Source organism: Suncus etruscus, chromosome 2 (genome assembly GCF_024139225.1).
Source record: "Suncus etruscus isolate mSunEtr1 chromosome 2, mSunEtr1.pri.cur, whole genome shotgun sequence".
Taxonomy (NCBI): Eukaryota; Metazoa; Chordata; class Mammalia; order Eulipotyphla; family Soricidae; genus Suncus; species Suncus etruscus.
Window position 1 is genome coordinate 132,924,454 of NC_064849.1, and position 23,245 is coordinate 132,947,698.

The 23,245-nt window shown below is 44.9% G+C and overlaps 2 protein-coding genes across 2 annotated transcripts in view; both read left to right on the plus strand.

Moving 5' to 3' along the window:
- The first annotated feature begins 6,282 nt into the window (after positions 1–6,282).
- Positions 6,283–23,245, plus strand: part of IQGAP2 (IQ motif containing GTPase activating protein 2) — a 292,564-nt gene continuing 275,601 nt past the window's right edge. Inside the window, 1 exon segment of the mRNA XM_049766526.1 lies at positions 6,283–6,511. Within this exon segment, the coding sequence (XP_049622483.1) occupies positions 6,466–6,511 (46 nt within the window). The 5' untranslated portion in view covers positions 6,283–6,465.
- On the plus strand, positions 17,774–19,011 carry LOC125997932 (60S ribosomal protein L3-like). The gene is given in 3 exon segments (XM_049766116.1): positions 17,774–18,186; positions 18,188–18,819; positions 18,821–19,011. Coding segments are annotated over 3 exon segments (1,176 nt in total). The 5' UTR covers positions 17,774–17,784; the 3' UTR covers positions 18,963–19,011.

Sequence of the window (23,245 nt, forward strand, 5' to 3'; positions counted from 1 at the left end):
AAGTCTTACAAAGGTGACATTTCAATAAAGGGTACGGCAAATGAAGAAAATTCATGTAGAAGTACTGGAGATAGGCTTTTAAAAGCTTTGTTTTACTTGTGGCTGGCCCAGTTCGATACCTGGCACCACATATAGTCTCCTGAGCACCACTAGAAGTGACTCCCAAGCACAGTTAGGAGCTAAACCTAAGTACCACAAGAGAAAGAAAGGAAGAAGAAAAGGGAAGAAGGGAGCAAGGGAGAAAAAAGAAAGAAAGAAAGAAAGAAAGAAAGAAAGAAAGAAAGAAAGAAAGAAAGAAAGAAAGAAAGAGAGAGAGAGAGAGAGAAAGAAAGAAAGAAAGAAAGAAAGAAAGAAAGAAAGAAAGAAAGAAAGAAAGAAAGAGAAAGAAAGAAAGAAAGAAAGAAAGAAAGAAAGAAAGAAAGAAAGAAAGAAAGAAAAAGAAAGAAAAAGAGAGAGAAAGAAAGAGAGAGAGAGAGAGAAAGAAAGAAAGAAAGAAAGAAAAAAGGAAGAAAGAAAGGAAGAAAAATAAAAAGGAAGGAAGGAAGAAGAAAGAAACTGATGTAAAATAATGAAGATAAACATTAGAGTCCAGGCTACCCCCATTTCAGTCAAAGCTAATTTCTTTTCCACCCATTATTTATAGACTCCTGAGGAGCACCTTTAGACTCAAGGGCGTCATAAGTCTCTTACACTGTGAAAGGGAAAAGATAATGGAATTGGATGGTTTTGTTTATTTATGTGCTGCATGTGAAGTGTAGACATTTTCCAAACTTTGATTTGTTTAGAAAGAACATGAAAGCAAAGCAAGAAAGGCAAGATTGCAAACGGTTTGCCAATTTAATTTCTGCAACATGTTTAAAGTTGTACAAAATTATAGGCTTTAGTGAAGTGAAAAAGAACTTTATTGGAGAAAATATGTATACATAAAAAAAAAAGTATGTACTGAGAAAAGAACAACAATAAAGCCTCTCAGGAGGCCTGGAATAGAGATTAGATTCTATCTTCCACCTCTGGAATCATGTATGTCTCTGAATTTCTGCTTCCTTGTCCTTAAAATGATGCTACTATGTCACATATTCTATAATTACCCTTTCCCCTGACATGACTTACTTCTTACTTCCACTTTTTTTTTGAGTATCAAAACTCACTGTTGCATTGACTTCTGTTCTGATTCCTTACCTTTTTAAATATAACTATAAAGGTCAAATTTAATTAGACCTAGGGACCAGAGTGGTGGCGCAGCAGTAGGGCATTTGCCTTGTACGAGGCTGCCCGGGATGAACCTGGGCTCAATCCCCCAGTGTCCCTTATGGTCCCCCAAGCCAGGAGTGATTTCTGAGCACATAGCCAGGAGCAACCCTTGAATGTCACCGGGTGTGGCCCAAAAAACAAAAAACAAAACAAAACAAAAATATTCTCAACAACAAATAAGTGGATAAAGAAATTGGTATATTTACACAATGGAATATTATGCAGCTATTAGGAAATATGAAGTCATAAAAGTTGCCTATATGTGGATGGAGATGGAGACTATTATGCTGAACGAAATGAGTCAAAGGGAGAGGGATAGGCATAGACATAGATATAGAATAGTTTCACTCATATGTGGGACATAAGAAAAATAAAAGACAGTATGGCAATAATATCCAGAGACAAAAAAGCTGAACTCTGGGAGAACCAGCTCATGATATGAAGCTTGCCACAAAGAGCAATGAATGCAGGTGGAGCACTAACCACAGCGACAACTGCCATAACAATGATAGTGAGAGAGAGAGGCAGAATGCCTGGAAGGAAAATGGGCTGAAGCATTGGCAGGAAGATTGCACTGCTGAAGGGTGGTGTACATTCTATGACTAAAACTCCAGTATAAAAATTTTTGTAAACATGATGATTAAATTAAAAAAAAAAAGAAAAAATAATTTTATTTAGGACCATAGATATAGCACAGTGGATAGGCCATTCCCTTGCACATGGATGACCTGAGTTCAATCCCTTGCATTCTATAGGGTTCCCTGAGCCTGCAAGGAGTGATTTCTGAGAGCAGAGTTGGGAGTGAATAAAAGAATTTTATTCAGGGCCTGGAGAGATAGCACAGTGGTGTTTGCCTTGCAAGCAGCCGATTCAGGACCAAAGGTTGTTGGTTCGAATCCCGGTGTCCCATATGATCCCCCGTGACTGCCAGGAGCTATTTCTGAGCAGACAGCCAAGAGTAACCCCTGAGTACCACTGGGTGTGACCCAAAAACCAAAAAAAAAAAAAAAAAAGAATTTTATTCAATAGGCATTTTGGTGAGAGGCTTTGGTGAGGGCTTACTCCTGCATCCTGGTTCTGTACTCAAGGGTTCACTCTTAGACAGGCTCAGGGAACCATATGTGGTGGTAGGGATTCAACTCAGGTCAGTTGTGTGCAAGGCAAGTACCTTACTGTTTTACACTCTCTCCAGCCCTTTCTCTCTCTCTAATACTTTTTTTCAGATGCGTAAGTGGGGAAGATTTGGGATCCATGGTGCTGAAAACTATGTAGAGATCATGCTGCATTCAAGGCAAGTCCAGCCCTATGCTTAATCATCATCATCATCTTCTTCTTCTTCTTCTTCTTCTTCTTCTTCTTCTTCTTCTTCTTCTTCTTCTTCTTCTTCTTCTTCTTCTTCTTCTTCTGCTTCTTCTTCTGCTTCTTCTTCTGCTTCTTCTTCTCTTCTTTTTTGGCCACACCCAGTGATGCTCAGGGATTACTCCTGGCTATGCGCTCAGAAATCCCTCCTGGCTTGGGGGACCAGGGGATTGAACTGTGGTCCATCCTAGGTTAGCATGTGCAAGGCAAACACCCTATTGCTTGTGCCACTGCTCCGGCCCTTTAATATTCTTAATAATCTGTTACTTTATTTATTCTATCTTCTACTTATATGCTATTCATATATTTATATTTTGTTATTTTACTTTTTATCAAAGTTGTATATTCACATCACCCCTGGTTTTTGAACCATACCTGACTGTGCTCAGGGGTTACTTCTGCTCTGCTCTCAGAAATAGCTCCTGGAGGTCCTCAGGACTATATGGGATGCCAAGGGATCAAATCCAAGTCAGCTACATGCAAGGCAAATGCCCTAATCAACATACTATCTCTCTAATCTTAGGTTTTGCATATTTAAAAAACACTTTTATACTTCAACTTATAGGAGATGAGCCTTCAAAAACAGTCATTATAAAGATTGTATTGCTTTAATATTGTTCAATGGTGTCTTCTAGTTTTTCACAGTCATCTTTTATTTTACACCAAAGAAAAAATATTAAAAACTAACTTTTTTCACTAGATGGCTTCAGTTATTTTTTGTCAGTCTTGCTAGCACAATCAGATGGCAAACTAAGCTGACATGGTTCCCTGTATTTAATTAAATCTGCAGTGACAAACCTACAAGGAAATCTGCATTCAAGTTTTTTCTGAGAACTTGCAAAATAGTGATCAGCGAGAGAATTGCTGCCCAGTGAGTAAAGACTGGATCCTAAATATCAGGTTCAGCACATTGAAAAAAAAAATTGGAAGCATATACCTAAGGACAATTTAGTGGTAAATTCTCCATAGAAAGATTAGCCACGACAGATGGAACTTTAAAACCTTCCCAGAACTTTCATAGAGGAACTAAACAACTCACACTTGAATTAGGAGTAACCCCTGTGCGCCGCCACTGAGTGTTACCCCCCCCCCAAAAAAAAAAAACAAAGCAAAAAATAGAGTTAGTTTCTTGCAGGTTACCTCTTGTTAGTGCACTCTTCGCTTTCTACCAATAACAGGCATTTAATTTGTCATAGTTTATGTGTTGATGGTGCCAACTTGTTTGTCTTTCTGATTTTAGTTCTTGGATAACACCTAGAAGTGCTGTATTTAGAGTTTACTCCTGGTTCTGTGCTCTGGAGTCACTTCTGGCTGGGCTAAGAGGATCATATGGAATGCTGGAGATAGATCCTGGGAAGGCCTCATGCAAGGCAAAGGCTCAATGTACCAAACTTGATTCTACTAAAACTCCCTTTTATCTGTCTTATCCGTGTCAACTGTAGTGAAGCTCTATTTTTCTCTAAAACATTGCTGCAGCATTATCCACTGTGTTAGCACCTCCAACTTGCCTCATTCTTTTTATTTTATACCCAGTGATGCTCAGGGGTTACTCCTGGCTATGCGTTCAGAGATTGCTCCTAGCTTGGGGGGCCATATGGGATGCTGGAGGATCGAACTGTGGTTTGTCCTAGGTTAGAGCAGGCAAGGCAGACGCCTTACCACTCCGCGCCACTACTCTGGCCAGAACTTGCCTCATTCTTTTTATTTTATTTTATTTTTAACCACTTGCCTCATTCTTAACCTAACCCTATAAACTGAAGTATATAAGATTTCCCTTCCCTTATTTTCTTTGCATTGCACCTGAAACTGTGTGTGTGTGTGTGTGTGTGTGTGTGTGTGTGTGTATGTGTGTGTGTGTGTGTGTATTTTGGGCCACAGCCTATAGTCCTCAGAGTTACTCCTGGCTCAGTGCTCAGAAATTACTCCTGGCAGGCTTGGAGGGCCATATGCAATGCGTGCATGGCAAAACCCCTACCTGCTTGCACCTGAAACTTTAAAGAGTTCTCAGATGCTCCTATGCGAGTAGTCAGTTATCTTAGCCTGACTGACATGCCACTGATTTATTCCATGACTCAATTCCAGATACCAGCTTTGACACTCTCACCAACTCCAGTCTCCCAGCCTCTTCCATCCTCCAGGAATGTGATTCTACACTTTCAAGTCCTGTCACCTCCTGGAGCATTGTAGTGTATGATTTTCTTTCTTCTACCTTGAAATTCACGACCTTTCCATTTATGTAGCACCTAAATCATACACTCGAGGTGCAAATTGCTAGTGCCAATAGGGCTTAAGAGTTAGCACATAATAACATAGAATCACGGAGATGGAAGGAACTGCAGATATTATTCAACTTAGCATGTCCTAAAAGGAAATTCCTTTGGAACGTGTGTGTGTGTGTGTGTGTGTGTGTGTGTGTGTGTGTGTGTGTGTGTGTGTGTGTGTGTGTGAATGAGAGTTCCTGGGAAGGAAGTAGCCTGATTTCCAACAGGACTCTAAACTAAAGCAAGATCTGTAGGTCCGCAGTGTCAGCACCATCTGGCCCCTTGTACAAAAAGCAAATTCGGGCCTCCTCTCCTGCGCCCCACTCGCCAAACAGGAAACTCCGAGGGAGGTGCACGAGAATCCGGGTTGGAACCCATGTGAGGACCATCTCCCTAGTGCAGTAGAACGCGGCTGGCTGTGCCCCCCTCTTTGCACCCTTAAACAGGGCTAGAGTTTTCTTTCACCGTTTCGTGGACTAAATGACCTCCGATAACCCGACCTCGATTCCTTTTTTTGAGTTTGTGGGCCCATGGGACAGCCAGCCACACGTGTTGCACACTTGGGCTGAGGCCCACGTCCCCCCACACTCCCACGCCAGAGTTAATCGCCCTGCGGATGAAGTGCAAAACAACTCCAGGTGACCTCCCTAAAGCTCCTCTTTAGAAGCCACAGGCTGCTTACTTTCTTTACAACCTTCTCCGGAAGGAAAAAAAAAAAAAAAAAAGAAGGTTTCAGTGGCTTGCACCCCAGCTGGGCAGGGCCACCTTTCGGTGCTCTGGAATGAAACGGTGAGTGAGATTAGCCGAGGAAGACTCCGAGATGACGTTTTGAGCGATTGCTAGAGGTGTGTTTGTTTTGTCCCTCCAGCCACATACAGACATTCTCAAGTTTCTGTTCTTTACAAGGGGGAACCCTTTCTTTAGATAGCTAGAGAGTCACGGAAGCAAACTCCTAGGGGAAAAAGGAGAACGCAAGAATGAATGTGCAGAGAGAGGGGGGCATTTTTTCTTTTTTTCTTTTCCAATAGAAGAAAGGCCACTTCGCAGCAGATCTTGCCGCGACAGCCAGCGGGGTTGCCCGGGGCGCTGCAACTGGAGTTCTTTGCTCTCCAAAGCCGTGCAGAAGTGAAACATCAGGAGGGGCGGGACGACGGCATCGATGGCCCCGCCTCCGGGCCCGCCGGGCCAGCTGTGCGGCCGAGCCTGGCCAATCGCGGGCGGGCAGGGGCGGGCCTAAGCGCGGCTGGGCGCTACGGTCCGCGGGCGGCAGAGGTCGCTGTGGCGCAGCGCGCGCTCGGCCGCGGCGGAGAATAACGGGGCTGGCCGGGAGGAGAAAGGAAACCTGCCGGGGGAGGCGGCGGCGAGGGAGGACGACGAGACTTCGCTCCCGCTCGGGTGTCAGCGCGCGGCGGCGGCGGGAGCTCGAGGGGAGCCCCCGACGGGTCGCCTCTAGCTCGGGGCGGCCGGAGGAGGACCGCGAGACCAGCCGGAGTCGTGCGCGCCTTTTCGGGGGGCGCGGGAACTGGCGAGCCTGGCCAGCGAAGGCAGCCGCGGGGGGCGCGCCGCCCCAGGTGGGCCCCCGGACTCTCGCAGGATGCCCCACGAGGAGCAGCCGTCCCTGCAGAGACCCCGCTATGGCTGTAAGTCCGCGCCCTCTCCCAGGAGACCCCCGATCTCTGAGGAATCCCCTCTCGGAGGAACCCCTGGTCTGCGGAAGCCGCTCTCTAAGGAACCCCCCTTCCTGGAGAACTCCCTCTCTGAGGACCCCCCTCTACAAGGAATCCCCTATCTGAGGGACCCCCTCTCTCTAAGGAACCCCATCTCTGAGGAACCCCCTCTCTAAGGAACTCAAACTCTAGGGAACCCCATCTCTAAGGAATCCCATCTCTGGAGAACCCCCTTTCTGAGGAACCCCCTCTCTAAGGAACCCAAACTCTAAGGAACCCAAACTCTAAGGAATCCCATCTCTGAGGAACCCCTCTCTGGGGAACCCCATCTCTGAGGATCCTTTTTTGAGGAACCCCCTTTCTAAGGACCCCCCTCTCTGAGGAACCCCTTCTCTAAGGAACCCCCTCTCTAAGGAACCCCATCTCTGAATCCCCCCCCTGTAGAGAATTCTGCCCAGGGAGCCGGAGGAGGGCAGCTGCTAGCCGTGCCCGTGTGGCTGACGAAGTTTGGGGGGCTGTTGTTGCTGAGGAAGGGTTCGCCTTCCTTCCTTCCTTCCTTCCTTCCTTCCTTCCTTCCTTCCTTCCTTCCTTCCTTCCTTCCTTCCTTCCTTCCTTCCTTCCTTCCTTCCCCCCTATCTTTTCACCGTAAATTCCTAAGTCCCCCAGACTGGCCACTGCACTCAGCTCGCTCAGCGGGGTGCACCGGCCTCCCGGGAGCTGCGCTCTGGGAACGACCCGGGTTTAGGGTTTCGGGGTGTCAAGGTAGGTGAAGAGCCCGCGGAGCTCCCCGCTAGAGCCGGGGGAGTGGCGTGAGGGGCGCCAGGATTTGGAAAAGTTTTGCCGCGGCTACAGGTGGGCATTTCTTTGCATTGCAAGCCAGGTGGCCAGGCGCCTCGCTTCGGCTCAGTCGGCTTCACCTGGCCCGCCCGGAGGCCGGAGGGAGCCGGATCGGGCCCCAGGTGTGAGCTGTCTCTTCCCGGGGCAGCCCTGAGGTAGGCGCCTCGCCTCCGGAGGCCCAGCGCCCCGTGGCAGAAAGAGCCGGCTGAGCGCCCGGGTTGGAGATCCGGGCTCGGGATTCGATCGGCCAGAAGCCCGCGTGACTCGGTGGAGCGAGATGGTGTCGATTACCTCGGGGTTGGCCCTGGGTGCAAGGTTTGCTTCGGACCCGAGAGTGGACGGAGCGCGATTAGAACCCACCCACCACGTGGCCTGGTGTGCAGAGTTCAGTCTTGATGAAACCGAGCGCCAGGAAGTGTTTCCTTTAAAACAAACAGAAAGTTGGCGCTCCCTCCCCTCGCTCGCTCGCTCTTTGGGGTTCGCCCTGTCAGTGAACCCAAGGGCTGGGCCGAGAAGCCCAGGTTAATGGTTTGCTCAGACTGGCCTTGGTGCAAAGGTACCACCAGGTTTGGGTGAAGGTGGGGAAGCCCGGCAGTAGGGGGTGTGGTTCAGGGTTGCCGGGAGGGGGTCATAGCCGTGTTTATTGGTGTGTATGTGGTAGGGAAACTTGTGGTCCAGTCCTCTACCCTTTCTCCTCACTCCTCTTGGAATGATGTGTCAAATGGGAAGTGACCCTTGCTACTCCAGGGGTTAGGTATGGCCTTTGGGCCCTGGTTGGGCATTTAATCCACTTTGAGCTTTGTGGCTCTCCGTGGTGGCTGGGCACTTCATAGATAGCTGGACTCCTGGAGTTGTAGGAGAGCTGTGTGCGCCCACTCAGAGTGTGTTCTGTCAGCTTCAGGCTGATCATTAAAGTCCTTGATGTGACAGATTCCCCAGGACGGTGCCTAATTAGAAGAGGACTATTGGGTTTGGAAACTACTTGAATAGACATGTAAACTTTGGTTGTATTTTTTTTTTTTTATTATAAGGGTCACTTCTAGCTGTGTGGGGAGGTTCTGGGCATTGAATTTAGGACCTTGCACATGTGAGACACATGCTCGACCACTTTAGTTATCTCCCCAGCTCCTATACATGTCTTTTGTGGGGCCAGAGAGATGGTAGAGTTCCAGCAAGCAAGTTCAAGCAGTATCCTTTCCCCCATCCCCTAATTGGCCCTCTTGGCTGAGGACTGCTAAGAAGGGCCCCTGGTCCTCCTGTGTACCACTTGGAGGCTCCTTCCTCAAATAGTGGTTGGTGTTTGGGGTAGGGAGATGGTCACCCATGGTGGTGCTCAGGGCTTACTCCTGACTGCTTTCAGGGAATCATTTCTGGGAATCTCGGGGCACCATATATTGCCAGGGATCAAAACTGGGTTGGCCACATGCAAGTTAAGCTTTGTACTATCCTACCCACTGTAGTATCCTAATTGTTGTACTATCAGTCCAGGTCCTCCAAATTATTTTTTAGGCTAGGCATTTGGGTCAGTGGAAGAGTACTACTGCCTGGTATGTATGAGACCCTGGGCTTGACTCCAACATGAAAAACAAAGAACCCAAATAAAAATTGGTTTGATGGTATGTTCTATTGATTTGTTTTGCAGTAGTAGTAGGGCTGGAAGCTGGGGCTTCACATATGCAAGGCAAGGACTTTCCTGTTGAGCAACACTCTGTCATGAACTGTTAGGTGTGCAGCCCTCACTAGGTCAGTGTGCATTACATGCAGTGTGTATGCAGCGTTCATACAGCATTTCTAGTGTCTCTGAATGTGAAACTTTGGTACTATGGGATTTTATTGGTGGCTGTTGTGGTTTTAGCATAGGTGATAGTTCACAAACAGAGATTGGAGATTCAGAGCCTGCAAGTGTGAAAAACACTCAGTGCATGCAATCACTTTTCCGGAGATTATTTGTCCAACTTTTCTCAGTCTGGTGTAATGAGGTGTGGGAATAGCTTGATGGAATCCATCCGTCTTTCCTTCTCTCAGGTCATGAAGTGCTGGCATTCATGAAAGTCTTAATATAATAAAATGGAAAATAAGTGTTAGTTTCTAGACTTGATGCAATCTCAAAACTGATGATGATGATGATGATTATTTTGGTTTTTGGGTCACACCTGGCAGCACTTAGGGGCTACTCCTGGCTCTACACTAAGAAATTGCGGCAGGCTTTAAGGACCATATGGGATGCCGGGATTCAAACCACTGTCCTCTGCATGCAAGACAAATGCCCTACTGCTGTGCTATCTCTTCGGCTTCCATAATGATTATCATTATTTTGGACTGGGGGGCCACAATGATGGTGCTCAAATTTTATTCCAGACCCTGTGTTCTGAGAGGACTCCTTGTGGTTACTTGGAGACTTTATGTGGTATAGGGGATTAAACCTGAGCCAGTCATGTGCAAGGCAAGCACTTTATTTGCTCTACTATCTCTCTGGCCCATAAAATACTGATTCTTAAGTAGAATATTAATGTCCTTCAAATGAATATTTTTATTTCATTCTGATAATGGGCTCGCAAATGGTATAGGCTTAATTTTTTAATGGTAGTTCACAAATGTATCTTCATATTAAGAGGTACAGTGGAACCCTGACTCTCCATGCAAAAGGGATGATATAATGTGTTGGGATATATTATTCCTGGTGGTTTTGGCTTGCTGGGTCTTCCGTCAACACAGGATAGAAAAAGAGGCTGCAAGCGGAAGGCCAGGGAGGTAATGCAGGATTGTCTTCACTGGCATTACGAGCCATGTTGTTGTCTGTTGGCTTGGTAAGTACAGGTTTAACAAAACCACAAACTATACCATGCAGGCCTTATTCCTGGCATTTAAAAATAAAGTCATAGTATATTCCCTGTACATTGTAATTTTACTTCTAGTTATGTATATTCTACCCATATATTTTCTGCCAGAGATACTTGGGACTTGGTTAAAAAAACTGCTTATAACTGGAGAGAGCACTATCACTGGTACTGTCATGCCCTCAGCACCCCTTCCCCAAACCCCTTCAACAGTGTGGTCCCAAACCAAAACAACTGTGTAGTAGCTTGAATAAAGAAGCTGTTTTAGGTTGGTCTTCTATTCTGTCATCTCTCCCCCGTCACTGAACTGTCATTTACTTGTTCAGACGAGCTCAGCTCAGGATAGGATGTCTCTCCTCCACTAAGTTGAGTATGTCTGTGAAATCCCAGGTACTCTAAGTTGTGCTTCAGGGATTTCTCAATGAGTTCTCCAGGATGGCTCCCTGCTCAGATTTCTGACCTGAGAGCTCACGCCAGTCTTTTGATTTGCACATTCTAGCACTGAATGAAAATCAGATTGAAAGAGGCAAATCAAATGGACCACTTTCTGTTCAACCCTGCTGCTTCTGAGACAGCCACATCTTCCTGCAACCCGTGAAGTTATTGCATGTAATATTACAATAGACCCAAGCTGACATTCATGACCAGCTCACTAATGCAATAACCAGAAACTTTCTACACTCAAAACCAAATTTAAATGACATTGAGGCTTAGATATGATTTGCAAAGCACTTTTGTGCTGTTGTAATGAACTCTGACATGTTTGCCAAAGTAATTTTGAAAACGTTGCCATCATGATCAGTTAAGGTTGTTTTTAATGGACTGGATCACATGTTTTATATGCAGGCGGACTAGGTTTGCTCCTCAGCACTGCATGATCCTTCAAGCTTTGCTAATATATGCCCTGTACACTCTCCCTCCAAAAAAAAGTTTGTTTCCATTTATTTGGAAAAAGAAAAAAACCCAGTAATAACAGAAGAGGCTTTGTGACAACATTTTGCCTTATTTACTCAAAGTTTAATTTAAATGCCTACTATGTGAATTTGTAAATCATTCTTTTTTTTTAAATTTAAACATTGTGGTTACAAACTTGTTCATATCTTTGTTTTTTTTCCTACAGATAAAAATTGTTCATGATTGAGTTTCAGTCATGCAATGTACAACACCCTTCACCAGTGAACATTTCCCATTACCAATCTTCCCAGTTTTCCTTATGCATTCCTCCCTACAGACATTTTTTGTTCTCTCTCTTTCTCTTTCTCTTTTCCCTTTAGACACTGTGGTTTGCAATATTGTTACTGGGGGGTATCATGCCTATCACTTTATCTCCTCTCAGCACTCAATTCTTGTGGTGAGGATTGTGGTTTTTCTAGCCTCTGCAAACTGCCTTTTTTTTTTTTGCCACTCCCAGTAGTACTCAGGTCTACCACCTTCTGCACTATTTTTCTAGCTTTATCTGCAATGTTTCTTTCAGGAGAAATATAGTAAAACTGTTATTTTCAAAAGAGCAGCGAGGGGTGGAGGTAGTACAGGGTTTCTAGTAAAATACTTCCCTTGCATTCTGCCAACCCTGATTCAAACATCTGATACCATATATATCAGAGTCACTTTTGAGCACAGTGCCAGGAATACCCCTTGAGCATCTCTGGATGTGACCCAACTCTCTTTTTCTCCTCCCCATTCCTGCTCGCAAAAGGAGCAAAGTTTGTCCAGTTGTGTATATTGGGATGGTGGGTTGGAGGAAGGTTCTAGCTGGTACTTTGTGTTTTTGGATATTCTGTTGGCATGGTGAGCTTTTTTACCCCCTTGACTCATAACTGGAATATTGGGGAGGGCAATAGCACTAGTCCTCTGATTCCTTTCCTAGAATTAATCTAATATAATAAATCTAGAAGTGGTTAAGAGTCAGGTAGGTAATGCAGGATTGCATACACCTGCAAGCTAGCTTGACTCTAGCACTGTATCTTTGTTTTGTTTTGGGACCACACCCCACAGTCCTCAGAGATTATTTCTGGGTCGCTGCTCTGGAATATTCCTTGTTGGTGCTTGAGGGGGTCATATGAGATACTGGGGACTCAAATCAGGGTCAGCAGCATGTAAAGCAAGTATTAGATTTGTGCTTTTTGGACTCTTCTTTTATTGTTTAAAGTTTTTTTAGTTTTATTTTTAGGCCACAGTAGGCACTGCTCAGGGCTAACTCCTGACTCTGCAATTCGGGTTCACTCTTGGCAAGCTCTGGGGATCATATGGGGTGCTGGGGATCAAGCACCCTTCCTGTTGTACTTTTGCTCTGGTCCATTTTATTGTTTAAAGTTTTTATTCCTCTTCCCTCCCCTTTGTGGCTGTGCCTGTGAGGAGCAGGGGTCAACATAAGCCTGACTGTGGTACTTGCTGGGCGTTGTACACCAGTTTGTGATGCTTGCATACTGGCTGCTGTATTCCCTGAAGTATGCCCTTCTACAGTTAAGGTACTGGCACATATGCTCACCAGGGCAACACACTTTAGTTGAAGGACTCAGTTATGTTTTTTGCTGCTCCTTTAGGGTCACTACAATGTTCATACAAGTGCTTGCCAGGGGTTACACATCTGTTGTGTATGTAAAAAATTTAGGGGATTATTATGTTACTGACCCTACCCTGATCGGTGATTGTGCCCTACCCTAGGGTGTGACCTGGCATTCTGCCCCCACCCTAGGGTGGTACCTGATTCTGCTTCCACTATTGGGTGGTATCTGATCCCACCATTGGGTGGTACCTGATTCTGGGGGATAAAAACAAGGGTCTGGGAGGTGAGAGGCTTTTGGCTGGAACTTATGCTGAGTCTTTGGACTTCAGTCTTATCCACCGAATAAAGCTAATATTTCCACAAGCCTGACTGTCTGCGAGCTGTTCACCCGCCGTTTCACCTCAGAACCATCAGCTGGACAGGATGGCAGATGCGTGCTTCGAGCTGGAGGGGAAAGACCTCATCCTCCATCCCTCCATCAGTCAACCTCTTCAGGGGTTGATTTGCAACACACATCTAGCCCTGGTGCTTATCCAATTGCAGTGTTTACAGTAAAGGGGTTTGCACACACTCTTACTCCTTTCTTTCTTTCTTTCTTTTTTTTTGGGGGGGGGCATCACACCCAGCAGCACTCAGGGGTTACTCCTGGCTCTACACTCAAAAATTGCTCTTGGAAGGCTCGGAAAACCATATGGAATGTCAGGATTCAAACCACTGTCCTTCTGCATGCAAGGCAAACATCCTACCTCCATGCTATCTTTTCTGCCCCCACGCCTTTCTTTTTTCTTTGGTGTTCACATACACACACCTGATTTTAGAGCAGCCAGAAATGACTTGCTGTGCCAGGGAAAGTGTTGCTGCCAGGCTCATAACAGGCTCTTGAGACTACCCTTCCTGCCTGAGGAGCATGGGGGCTTTGAACTCTTTTCCATAGGCTTGTTAGGCAGATGCTCCAAGCTATTGCAATATTTCTTTGGCTTCAGTGATTTCTTTAGAGCTGGAGAAGATTCCAGATCTGTGTGGTGCCTGCAATGATGTCTTTTATAGACAAAATGCAGGCTCCTCCTTCACATGCAAATGTTTCCATTGAACTTTTCAAAAGAATCTTTAAGGTCAACAGCTAAAGTGTCATTTTAGTATGGTTTTAAACTTTAATTACACATGCTGTTAGCCAAAATGACTTGTTAGGGAGAGATTATAATACTGAGTGTGTCTAATTTCTTTATGAACTTTCTAACCATTGATTTTATTTACTTATTTGTTTTTTGGGCCTAATTGGGCAGTATTCAGGGTTTAACATGACTCTGCTCAGGGGTCACTCTTAGATGTGCTTGTGGAACCCTGTATTGGTATTTGAGTTAAACAGTACCAGCTGTATATAAGGCAAGAGCCTTAACCCATACACTATTTCTCTGCTACCAATTGATTTTATTTAATAGGTTAATAAATGAACATATCTAATGTTTACCAAGTCTTGGAAATGAAAAAGTAAGGCCTTTCAACTTCTGATCTGATGTCTGATTCCTAGATGGGACGCAGTTCAATCTGGGGTATAGGCTTATTCATGAATTAAGGGCCAAAGAGATAGTACAGGAAGCAAAAGTAGAACACTTGCCTTGCTTACAGCTGTCCTGGTTCCTACCCTGGTATGAATCCCTGGTACCTGGTACATATGATCCCATTAGCACTGCCAGGGGTCACTCCTGAGCACAGCCAGGAATAGTCCCTGAGCACTGCTGTGTATAGCCCCAAAGCAAAAACAAATTGTGACTCTGCCAAGCATGGGAGCTTTCCCTGTACTATTTTCATTATTTGCTCATTAGTACCTTTTTGGGGTAAGAGCAGCAGTTTCTCTGTTTCACAAATATTGTCTAGGCCATACAGTTAAGTATAACTCCCAGTGCAGAGAGAGCTTGAGAGCTGTTTCTCACCTGCTATTGCTAGTTTGCCTCTGTGGAGTCAGTGGTCCCATATTTCTCTCTATTCCAGGACCTTTCCCTTAATTGTTGGCACTTGGAAAGCTAGCTGTTCTTAGAAGTTATACAAAGCATTCTATATGGTTGCGTTTTCTCTCCCTAAAGAAAAGTACAGAAAATACATGGTTTTAAAACAAACAAAAAAATGTTTATTGTAACACCAAGATTTACAAAGTTGTTTATAATACAGTCATTTTAGGCATTACATGTTCAAACAACAATCCCACCACCAGTGTGGACTTCCCTTCCCCATTGTACCCATTTCCCACCTGCGTCCTTGCAGGCATAAACAAATTTACTTCATATTGTTTGTTACAACACAAAGGCAACTGGAATTCTCAAACCTAGATCAGCAAGGCTCAGTTGACACATGGTCTTTTTACCGAGTACAGCTAGGCTTCGTGAGAGGGTTTTATAGATATATAAAAACAGCCCATTTTGCTGTAAAGCATTAAATAAAAGAAAGGCATTTTCTATAATAATACAGTGGCATGCTCCAATTATTCCAAATCGGTTATTTTATAAAACACTATTACGTGTTCTGACCATGCCTTGACTATCTGGGGTGAATGAGAACTTAGACAGAAGGCTGTGCATAGTGGGGTTATGACTGACCAGTGAGCCGTATTTTACTTGACTTCTATTTGCTGTTTCCTCCAGTGTGGCTGAAAGAGCATATGCTTTGAGTAGCTGTGGATTTCAATCCTGACTTGTTCATTGACTGAGTGTCTTAGAGGGCAGTATCTTTTGTTCCTATAAAGATGGTTGTTATGCTTGGCACACTGTGTTAAGCAAATTACAGTTTTGATAATTGAGCACCTAATATGTAAAGCACATTATGGATGAAGAGAAAGGAACTGATTTGCAGCTTACAAGAGACTGGAAGATAAAAAATAACTGTATATTATGTAACTACTTTGAGTTGCCAGAGAGTAAGGGATTTGAATGGGAAGAAGGGAGACTTCAAGTTGGTGATGAACATGACCTTGGGAAAGGTTAGAGGAAGTACTGGCAGACTTTCTGATATATTTGCTGTGGACAGGAGGGGCAGCTATGAAGGATATTTTATATATATATATATATACATATATATACATATACATATAAACACATATTTATAAAACCTGTTTGTAAATGACAAAGGAAAACTAAATTATTTAGAGCATCATTTCCCAGATCAAGGTCATATGTCCTCTGGAATGCCAGGATGTCATTCCTAGGGGGTCCTAGGTGAAATTTTTGCCAATAGTTGGGCCATAACATGAGACAAGAACAAGGAGCCACAGGAGGGAAACAGAGTTGGAATGGACCACAGAAGGGGAGAAAGGTTGAAAAACACGGGTCAAGAAGGTGGTTTTTTTTTCCTGACATCACAGTTTTTCATCCTCTTCATGGCTTAACTTTAGTTAAGGTTAAGATTACCTTTGTGCCCTCAGATGACCACTACCTGCATTTTGAGTGCAGATGCCTAATGGTGTGTTTCCAAGTCACTGGAAGGCTTCTGATTGGATTGGCCTCCTGCTGGTTTTCCTTTCCCTTCCTCACACAACTGACTGCCCTGATACCAGTTGATAACATAGTTTTGGGGTGCAGTCCCTGGTGCAACTACAGAAGCAGCATCTTCCACACTCATACACCTTGCTGAAAAGGCAAAGTCCTTGGGTGAGTGGGCCCTCCTGGACCTGCTGTTGCTTTGCTCTGTGCCCACTTTTCTGCCTCACAGTACCCACAGGTATTGCCAAGTGAGCGAGACACCTGGTATGTGGGATGAACATGCTGATGTGTGGGCTGTGAGCACACATACATACACCCCCAGGCATTGGTTTCTAGGCAAGTTCTTGTTTTTGTGTGTGTGTTTTTTAATAGGATTTATTTTGGCTAGCTCTAAGGTGTTTTTTTTTTTTCTTTCCCTCCCTTCCAGGGAGACAAGCAAGAATGGGAAAAGTTTCAAATCACCACTGATCTAGGGATTACATGAGGTCAGCTCCTGAGGTTTTCCGACAGTGGTGATGGTTTGAAGGAGCCAGTGGACTGGGTGTATCCTCCTTTTACTTTTTGTTTGTGTGAGGGTCATACTTGGAAGTGCTCAGGGGTTACTCCTAGCTCTGCACTCAGAATTACTCCTGACAGTGCTAAGGAGATCATATGGGATGCCAGGGGATTGAACCTGGGTCAGCTACATTCAAGGTAAGCGCCCTACCTATACTATTGCTTTGGCCTCTGGCACCAGTCCTTTTAGGGATAAGGTCCTGGACAATAAACCTGTAAAGATGACCCTCTCTCCATCTTTTGCCTCCTTACCACTTGTTATGATTTTGATTCATTCCTACATCTTAGCCCCACTGGATATGTTAACAAATGTTATCTGAGTGGCTAAGTGACACCAGCTCAGGCCCACATTGAGGAAAGCTGTGGGTTTATTTGTCCCTTATACCCTGGCCCTAGTGAAGAACTCAGAATAGTGGCTGTTATTACAGGTGTGTTCAAGTGTCTGCGCTGTTTGTCTAAATTAGGGACTTGTTTCTGTTGTCGTCAAATTAATGATAATCTCAACAACTTTCAAGTACCAGGCAAATATTTAATGTTGATAGATTTGCTCTCAGGTTCTGTGGAGCTGAGGTAGGTTACATTCATTTTTTTTTTTTTTTTTGGCTCTTGTTTTCCTCAACTGTAAAAAACAGGTGGGAAAGCTCATGTTTAGAGGGTGAAGTTATTTAATTTGTGGGTTCTCATGCTCTGAGTTGGTGGAGTCAGCTCTTGAATTGGGGGTGTTAGGGTACAATTATCCCTATTAACCCCTACCTTTTGCCCTCTTCTTGTAGCAGTGGATGCAAAATCCTGCCTCCCATGTCTCTTGAAAGCATATACTCTTGGGATCCTTTGGTAGTTATCTATATGGAAATGAAGTTAATCTTAGTATGGGTGGAGTTCAAACTAAGCATTGTTTATATAACCTTTAAAAAAGGTTGTCCTGTTCTTTTGTGGACTACCTCCCAAAGAGTGGGGGCAATGGCTGGGTGGATGTTTACGCCACATAATTTGTTATCTTAGAAAAGTGAGTTTGCTCTGTTGGCAGCTTCATCCAGAGTGATGTCTCACAGGAAGTTCTTAGCGCCCCGCCATGGCTCCCTGGGCTTCTTGCCTCGGAAGCATAGCAGCCGGCACCGGGGCAAGGTGAAGAGTTTCCCCAAGGATGACCCCTCCAAGTCCGTGTACCTCACAGCCTTCCTGAGCTACAAGGCGGGCATGACCCACATTGTTCGGGAGGTTGACAGGCCTGGATCCAAGGTGAACAAGGAGGAGGTGGTAGAGGCCGTGACGAACGTGGAGACCTCACCCATGGTGGTGGTGGACATCATGGGCTACGTGGAGACCCGGCGAGGCCTCCGCACCTTCAAGACCATCTTTGAGGAGCACATCAGTGACGAGTGCAAGAGGCGCTTCTACAAGAATTGGCATAAGTCTAAGAAGAAAGCTTTCACCAAGTACTGTTAAGAAGTGGCAGGATGAAGACAGCAAGCGGCAGCTGGGGAAGGACCTGGCCAGCATGAAGAAGTACTGCCAGGTCATCTGGGTCATCGCTCACACGCAGATGCACCTGCTGCCCCTGCGCCAGAAGAAGGCACACCTGATGGAGATTCAGGTGAATGGTGGCACCGTGGCTGAGAAGCTGGACTGGACCCGCGAGCGGCTGGAGCAGCAGGTCCCCCTGAACCAGGTGTTTGGCCAGGACGAGATGATCGACGTCATCAGGGTGACCAAGGGCAAAGGCTACAAAGGGGTCACCAGCCGCTGGCACACCAAGAAGCTGCCCCACAAGATCCATCGTGGGCTGCGGAAGGTGGCCTATATCAGAGCCTGGCATTCTGCCCGCATGGTCTTCTCCGTGGCTAGGGCTGGGCACCACCACACCGAGATCAACAAGATTTACAAGATCGGCCAGGGCTACCTTATCAAGGATGGCAAGTCGATCAAAAACAACTCGTCCACTGACTATGATCTGTCCGACAAGAGCATCAACCTTCTGGGCGGCTTTGTCCACTACGGGGAAGTGACCAACGACTTCCTTATGCTGAAAGGCTGCGTGGTGGGGACCAAAAAGCAAGTTCTGACGCTGCACCAAGTGCCGGGCCCTGGCGAAGATTGACCTCAAGTTCATCGATACCACCTCCAAGTTTGGCCATGGCTGCTTCCAGACAATGGAGGAGAAGAAAGCTTTCATGGGACCACTCAAGAAGGACCCAATCGCCAAGGAAGAGGGCACCTAACTTGCAGCTTCTCAATAAACCTTTCTTATTCAAAAAAAAAAAAAAAAAAGTGAGTTTGGAGCCATGGATAGCATACCTGAACAAAATATTTTCTAAGCATTTTGATATCTTCATTTTGGCTTTTATGGTAAATTGAGTATTTCTGTTGCTGCCTTGAAATCCCTAGGCTCACAGTGCTTTTAAGACCAGAAGTTACTTGAAATACATGTAATCTTTTTGCTTGGCTCAGACTGTTTGATCCAGGGTCAGTCAACCTTTGTGTGCTATGGGGTTTAGAAAGGTGAGGAAGATGAAGAACACTGGGTGTCCATCATGTGCAGTGCCTCTTGCAATTTAGTGAAATTTGATGTTCCTGAGCTTTGTGAAATTCAACTTACTAGAATAATTTGGGAAGTTGGAGACATGAGAAATAGAGGTTCTGGTGCCAGAGGGATGGTAAAACAGGGAAGGCATTTTTCTTGCCCTTGACCAACCTGGGTTCGATCCCCGGTACTCCATATGGTCCCTGAACCTGCCAGGAGTGATCCCTGAGATAGAGTCAGGAATAAACCTGGAGCACAGCAGGGTGTGACCCAAAAGACAAAGAGAGTATCTGGGCTGTTCTTCATCTAGATTATTCTTTCTACTATCTTTGAAAATCAGGGAGTTTCATATACACTCTTTAATCTTCAGTTTCCCAGAAAGTGAGCTTTCGGCTCAGGTCCACCACAGTGGTTCCTACCTGATTTCTTTTGAGTTCTCAATGTGACTGACCCAGCAGTTTTCCCAGAGTTGAGAAGGGGCTTGGCACGATGTGAATTAGGTAGACCGCCTTCTAGAATGAGTGCTGCCCCAAACCAGCTAAACTGTGTTCCCCCCACACCCAAGATCCAGAAGAGAGCTTCTTAGAGCTTCACTCATATTGAACTCCAGGAAGTTCCATAAATGGTTGATGCAGAGTGATTTGAAATATAAACTTGTTCTTATTTTTTTTTTCTTTTCTTTTTTTTTTTTTCTTTTTTTTTTTTTTTTTTTGGGCCACACCCGGTGGTGCTCAGGGGTTACTCCTGGCTGTCTGCTCAGAAATAGCTCCTGGCAGGCACGGGGGACCATATGGGACACCGGGATTCGAACCAACCACCTTAGGTCCTGGATCGGCTGCTTGCAAGGCAAACAGTGCTGTGCTATCTCTCCGGGCCTTGTTCTTATTCTAATCTTGTTCTTATTCTAATCTATTAATTACTTAATACTTTCAAATTTTATTTTGTTTGGGGGCCATACACAGAGGTGCTCAGTGCTTACTCCTGGTTCTGTGCTAAGGGATCAGGGTCCATATGTAGTTTCAGGATTTGAGCTGGGATTGACTCATGCAAGCAAGCGCCTTAAACCTTATACTGCCTCCAGAAATTATTTTCTTTTTTTCTTTTTTTTTTTTTTTTGGTTTTTGGGTCTCACCCGGCAGTGCTCAGGAGTTACTCCTGGCTCCATGCTCAGAAGTCGCTCCTGGCGAGCACGGGGGACCATATGGGACGCCGGGATTCGAACCGATGGCCTTTTGCATGAGAGGCAAACGCCTTACCTCCATGGTATCTCTCCGGCCCCCAGAAATTATTTTCAAATAAATGTATTTGTCCATGAGAACTGGGCTCACATGAGGGCTAAAGTCCTTTCTTTGGCTTTGCCATGAACTCTCTGCACAGTCTCAGCTTTCTTCCTGTTCTCCATGTTATATTTATCATTGGCAGGACCAGAGAGGTAGTACAGAATGTAAGATGTTTGTTTTGCATGCTGTCAACCCTGTTTGGTCCTTGATACTACATATAATTCTCTAGAGCACTACCAGGGGTCGATCACTCCTGACCATAGAACCAGAAATAGTCCCTGAACATCCCTAAGTATGACCACACACACACACACACACACACACACACACACACACACAAAGAACATATGTATTTGCATATATATATATACACCTATGTGTATTTGTTGTTATTCTTTTGGATTAGTCATCAGGTTGAAAAGTTGAGTTTAAATATTCCTTTTTAGTGTAGACTAACTTTAATATTTATTAAGTGGATTCTGACAAATAAAACTTTTGAATTTTTATGTTGAAGTCTTATTTTGGGGGGCCACACCCAGTGGCACTCTTGATGTGTGTGACTCCTGGCTCTGCGCTCAGAAATCACTCCTTACAACCTTGGGGGGACCATATGGGATGCTGGGGGTTGAGCCCAGGTCCAAGGCAAGTTCCTACCTGCTGTGTTATCACTCTGGCCCCTTTATATAGAAGTTTTAACATCTCTGACAACATGTCCCTTCTGTTGGTTAAGTAGGACAAACCAGATCTTAACTACTGCCCAGGAAAGATATGCTTGACTTGAATCCTTGTGATTATCTCTGGAAAGCCATGCAAATATCTTTTCAAAGATTGCCTTTTAGGAGATTTCAGGCAAGGGTGAGACTGCCCTTTTGTTTTTGTTTTTTTGTTTTATGGGTCAAACTCAGTGATGCTCAGGGGTTACTCCTGGCTATGAACTCAGAAATCGCTCCTGACTTGGGGGACCAAGTCTTCGATCCTGAGACTGCTCTTTGAAGTTGTTTTCACCTTGTATTAACTTTAAAAACAAAAAAAAAAAAAGTGGGGGGGGTACCTGCGAGGTGGTGCTAGAGGTAAGGTGTTTGCCTTGCAAGCACTAGCCAAGGAAGGACCGCGATTCGATCCCCCGGCGTCCCATATGGTCCCCCCCAAGCCAGGGGCAATTTCTGAGTGCTTAGGGGGATAGAACTGAGGTTTGTCCCGGGTCAGCCACGTGCAAGGCAAACACCCTACCGCTGTGTCATTGCTCCAGCTCCGAAATAAGGTCTTTTAGTTAGGAAACATATTTATTCTCCTTATTGCTCTGGATTATAGCATTGCTCAAACTCTGTCCGAAGAAAAACTAGCCTGGGAAAAAGGTCTTGTTGGATATCTGATTTTCCTTTGTGTGTGTATATATATGTGTGTGTGTGTGTGAGAGAGAAAGAGGAGAGAGAGAGAGAGAGAGAGAGAGAGAAAGAGAGATAGATAGATAGAGAGAGAGAGAGAGAGAGAGAGAGAGAGAGAGAGAGAGAGAGAGAGAGAGAGAGAGAGAGAGAGAGAAGGAGGAAAGGGAGAGACTAAAAACAACTTTTCAGAGAGTTTTAAGATACTTGCCAAATCAAGGAAACGCCAAACTGATGAAGTGAGAGCAATAGTGATAGAGAAAATCCCTGCTGGGCACTATCAAAGAAAATGTGAAGGAGGTTGATTTTGGAAAGGTCACAATTTCTCCTAAAAGAGAAGTAGTATTAGTATCAAGTAGTATTGTCCATGAGAGATGAAGATTACTGACATGTCAATATAGGTCATTGTCTTGTCTCAAAAGGCAGGCTGCCACATTTTTTGCATTCAACAAGTGATACTGATTGCTGTGTGCATGGTAGGGTTTGCACAGAGACTGCAGATAAAATGCTTTAGAGTCAAGTGGGATTAGAATCTTGTAAGACTTTGCAGTATCTGGGACTAGAGCAATAGCACAGAGGGTAGGGCATTTGCTTTGCATGCAGCCAACTTGAGTTTGATTCCCAGGTTTCCATATGGTCCCCAGTGGCTGCCAGGAGTGATTTCTGAGTTCTGAGCTCAGGAGTAACATTTGAGCACCGCCAGAGGTGACCCAAAAGAGAAAGACAAAGATACTGGAGTATCTTGCAGCTAGAGAATGCATTTATTGACTTTGTCACTCAGATTGGGGGGAACTATTAGGTGGCCAGTCACAGTACAGAACAGAGGACAGAGTGAAGATGATACAGATATATTTATTAAGACTCAGTACTGAGGGCCCACAAGCCAAGGGGAGTTGGAGCCCCGAGCATGAGGTAGGCTCACATTATTAGCCCTCCTAATCAAAGCACATATACATATTTCTTCAAGCACATATGAGCAAAGCATCCCAGAGTTCGCAAGGAGTCCCAAAGGAGCAGGACAAAGTCAGCACTTGGCATTGAGGAAGGACTTGAGTTACCACTGACTACATGGCATTAAATATGACTTGAGCTTCCATTTGTGTCTGAAAAATAGGTTTGTTTTTCTCCACAGGGATTGTGAGATTTGGGAAATGACTGTTAAAACAGGTTTCATGTATAATTGTGTGATCACATTGAGTGGTAATTTTGCTGCTTATTTTAGTCACCATGTGGTGTGGTTGCAACTGTGCTGAAAAAGTTTCTCCCTTCAGATGAGAATCAAAACAACAATGAGATATCAAATCACACCACAGACTGGC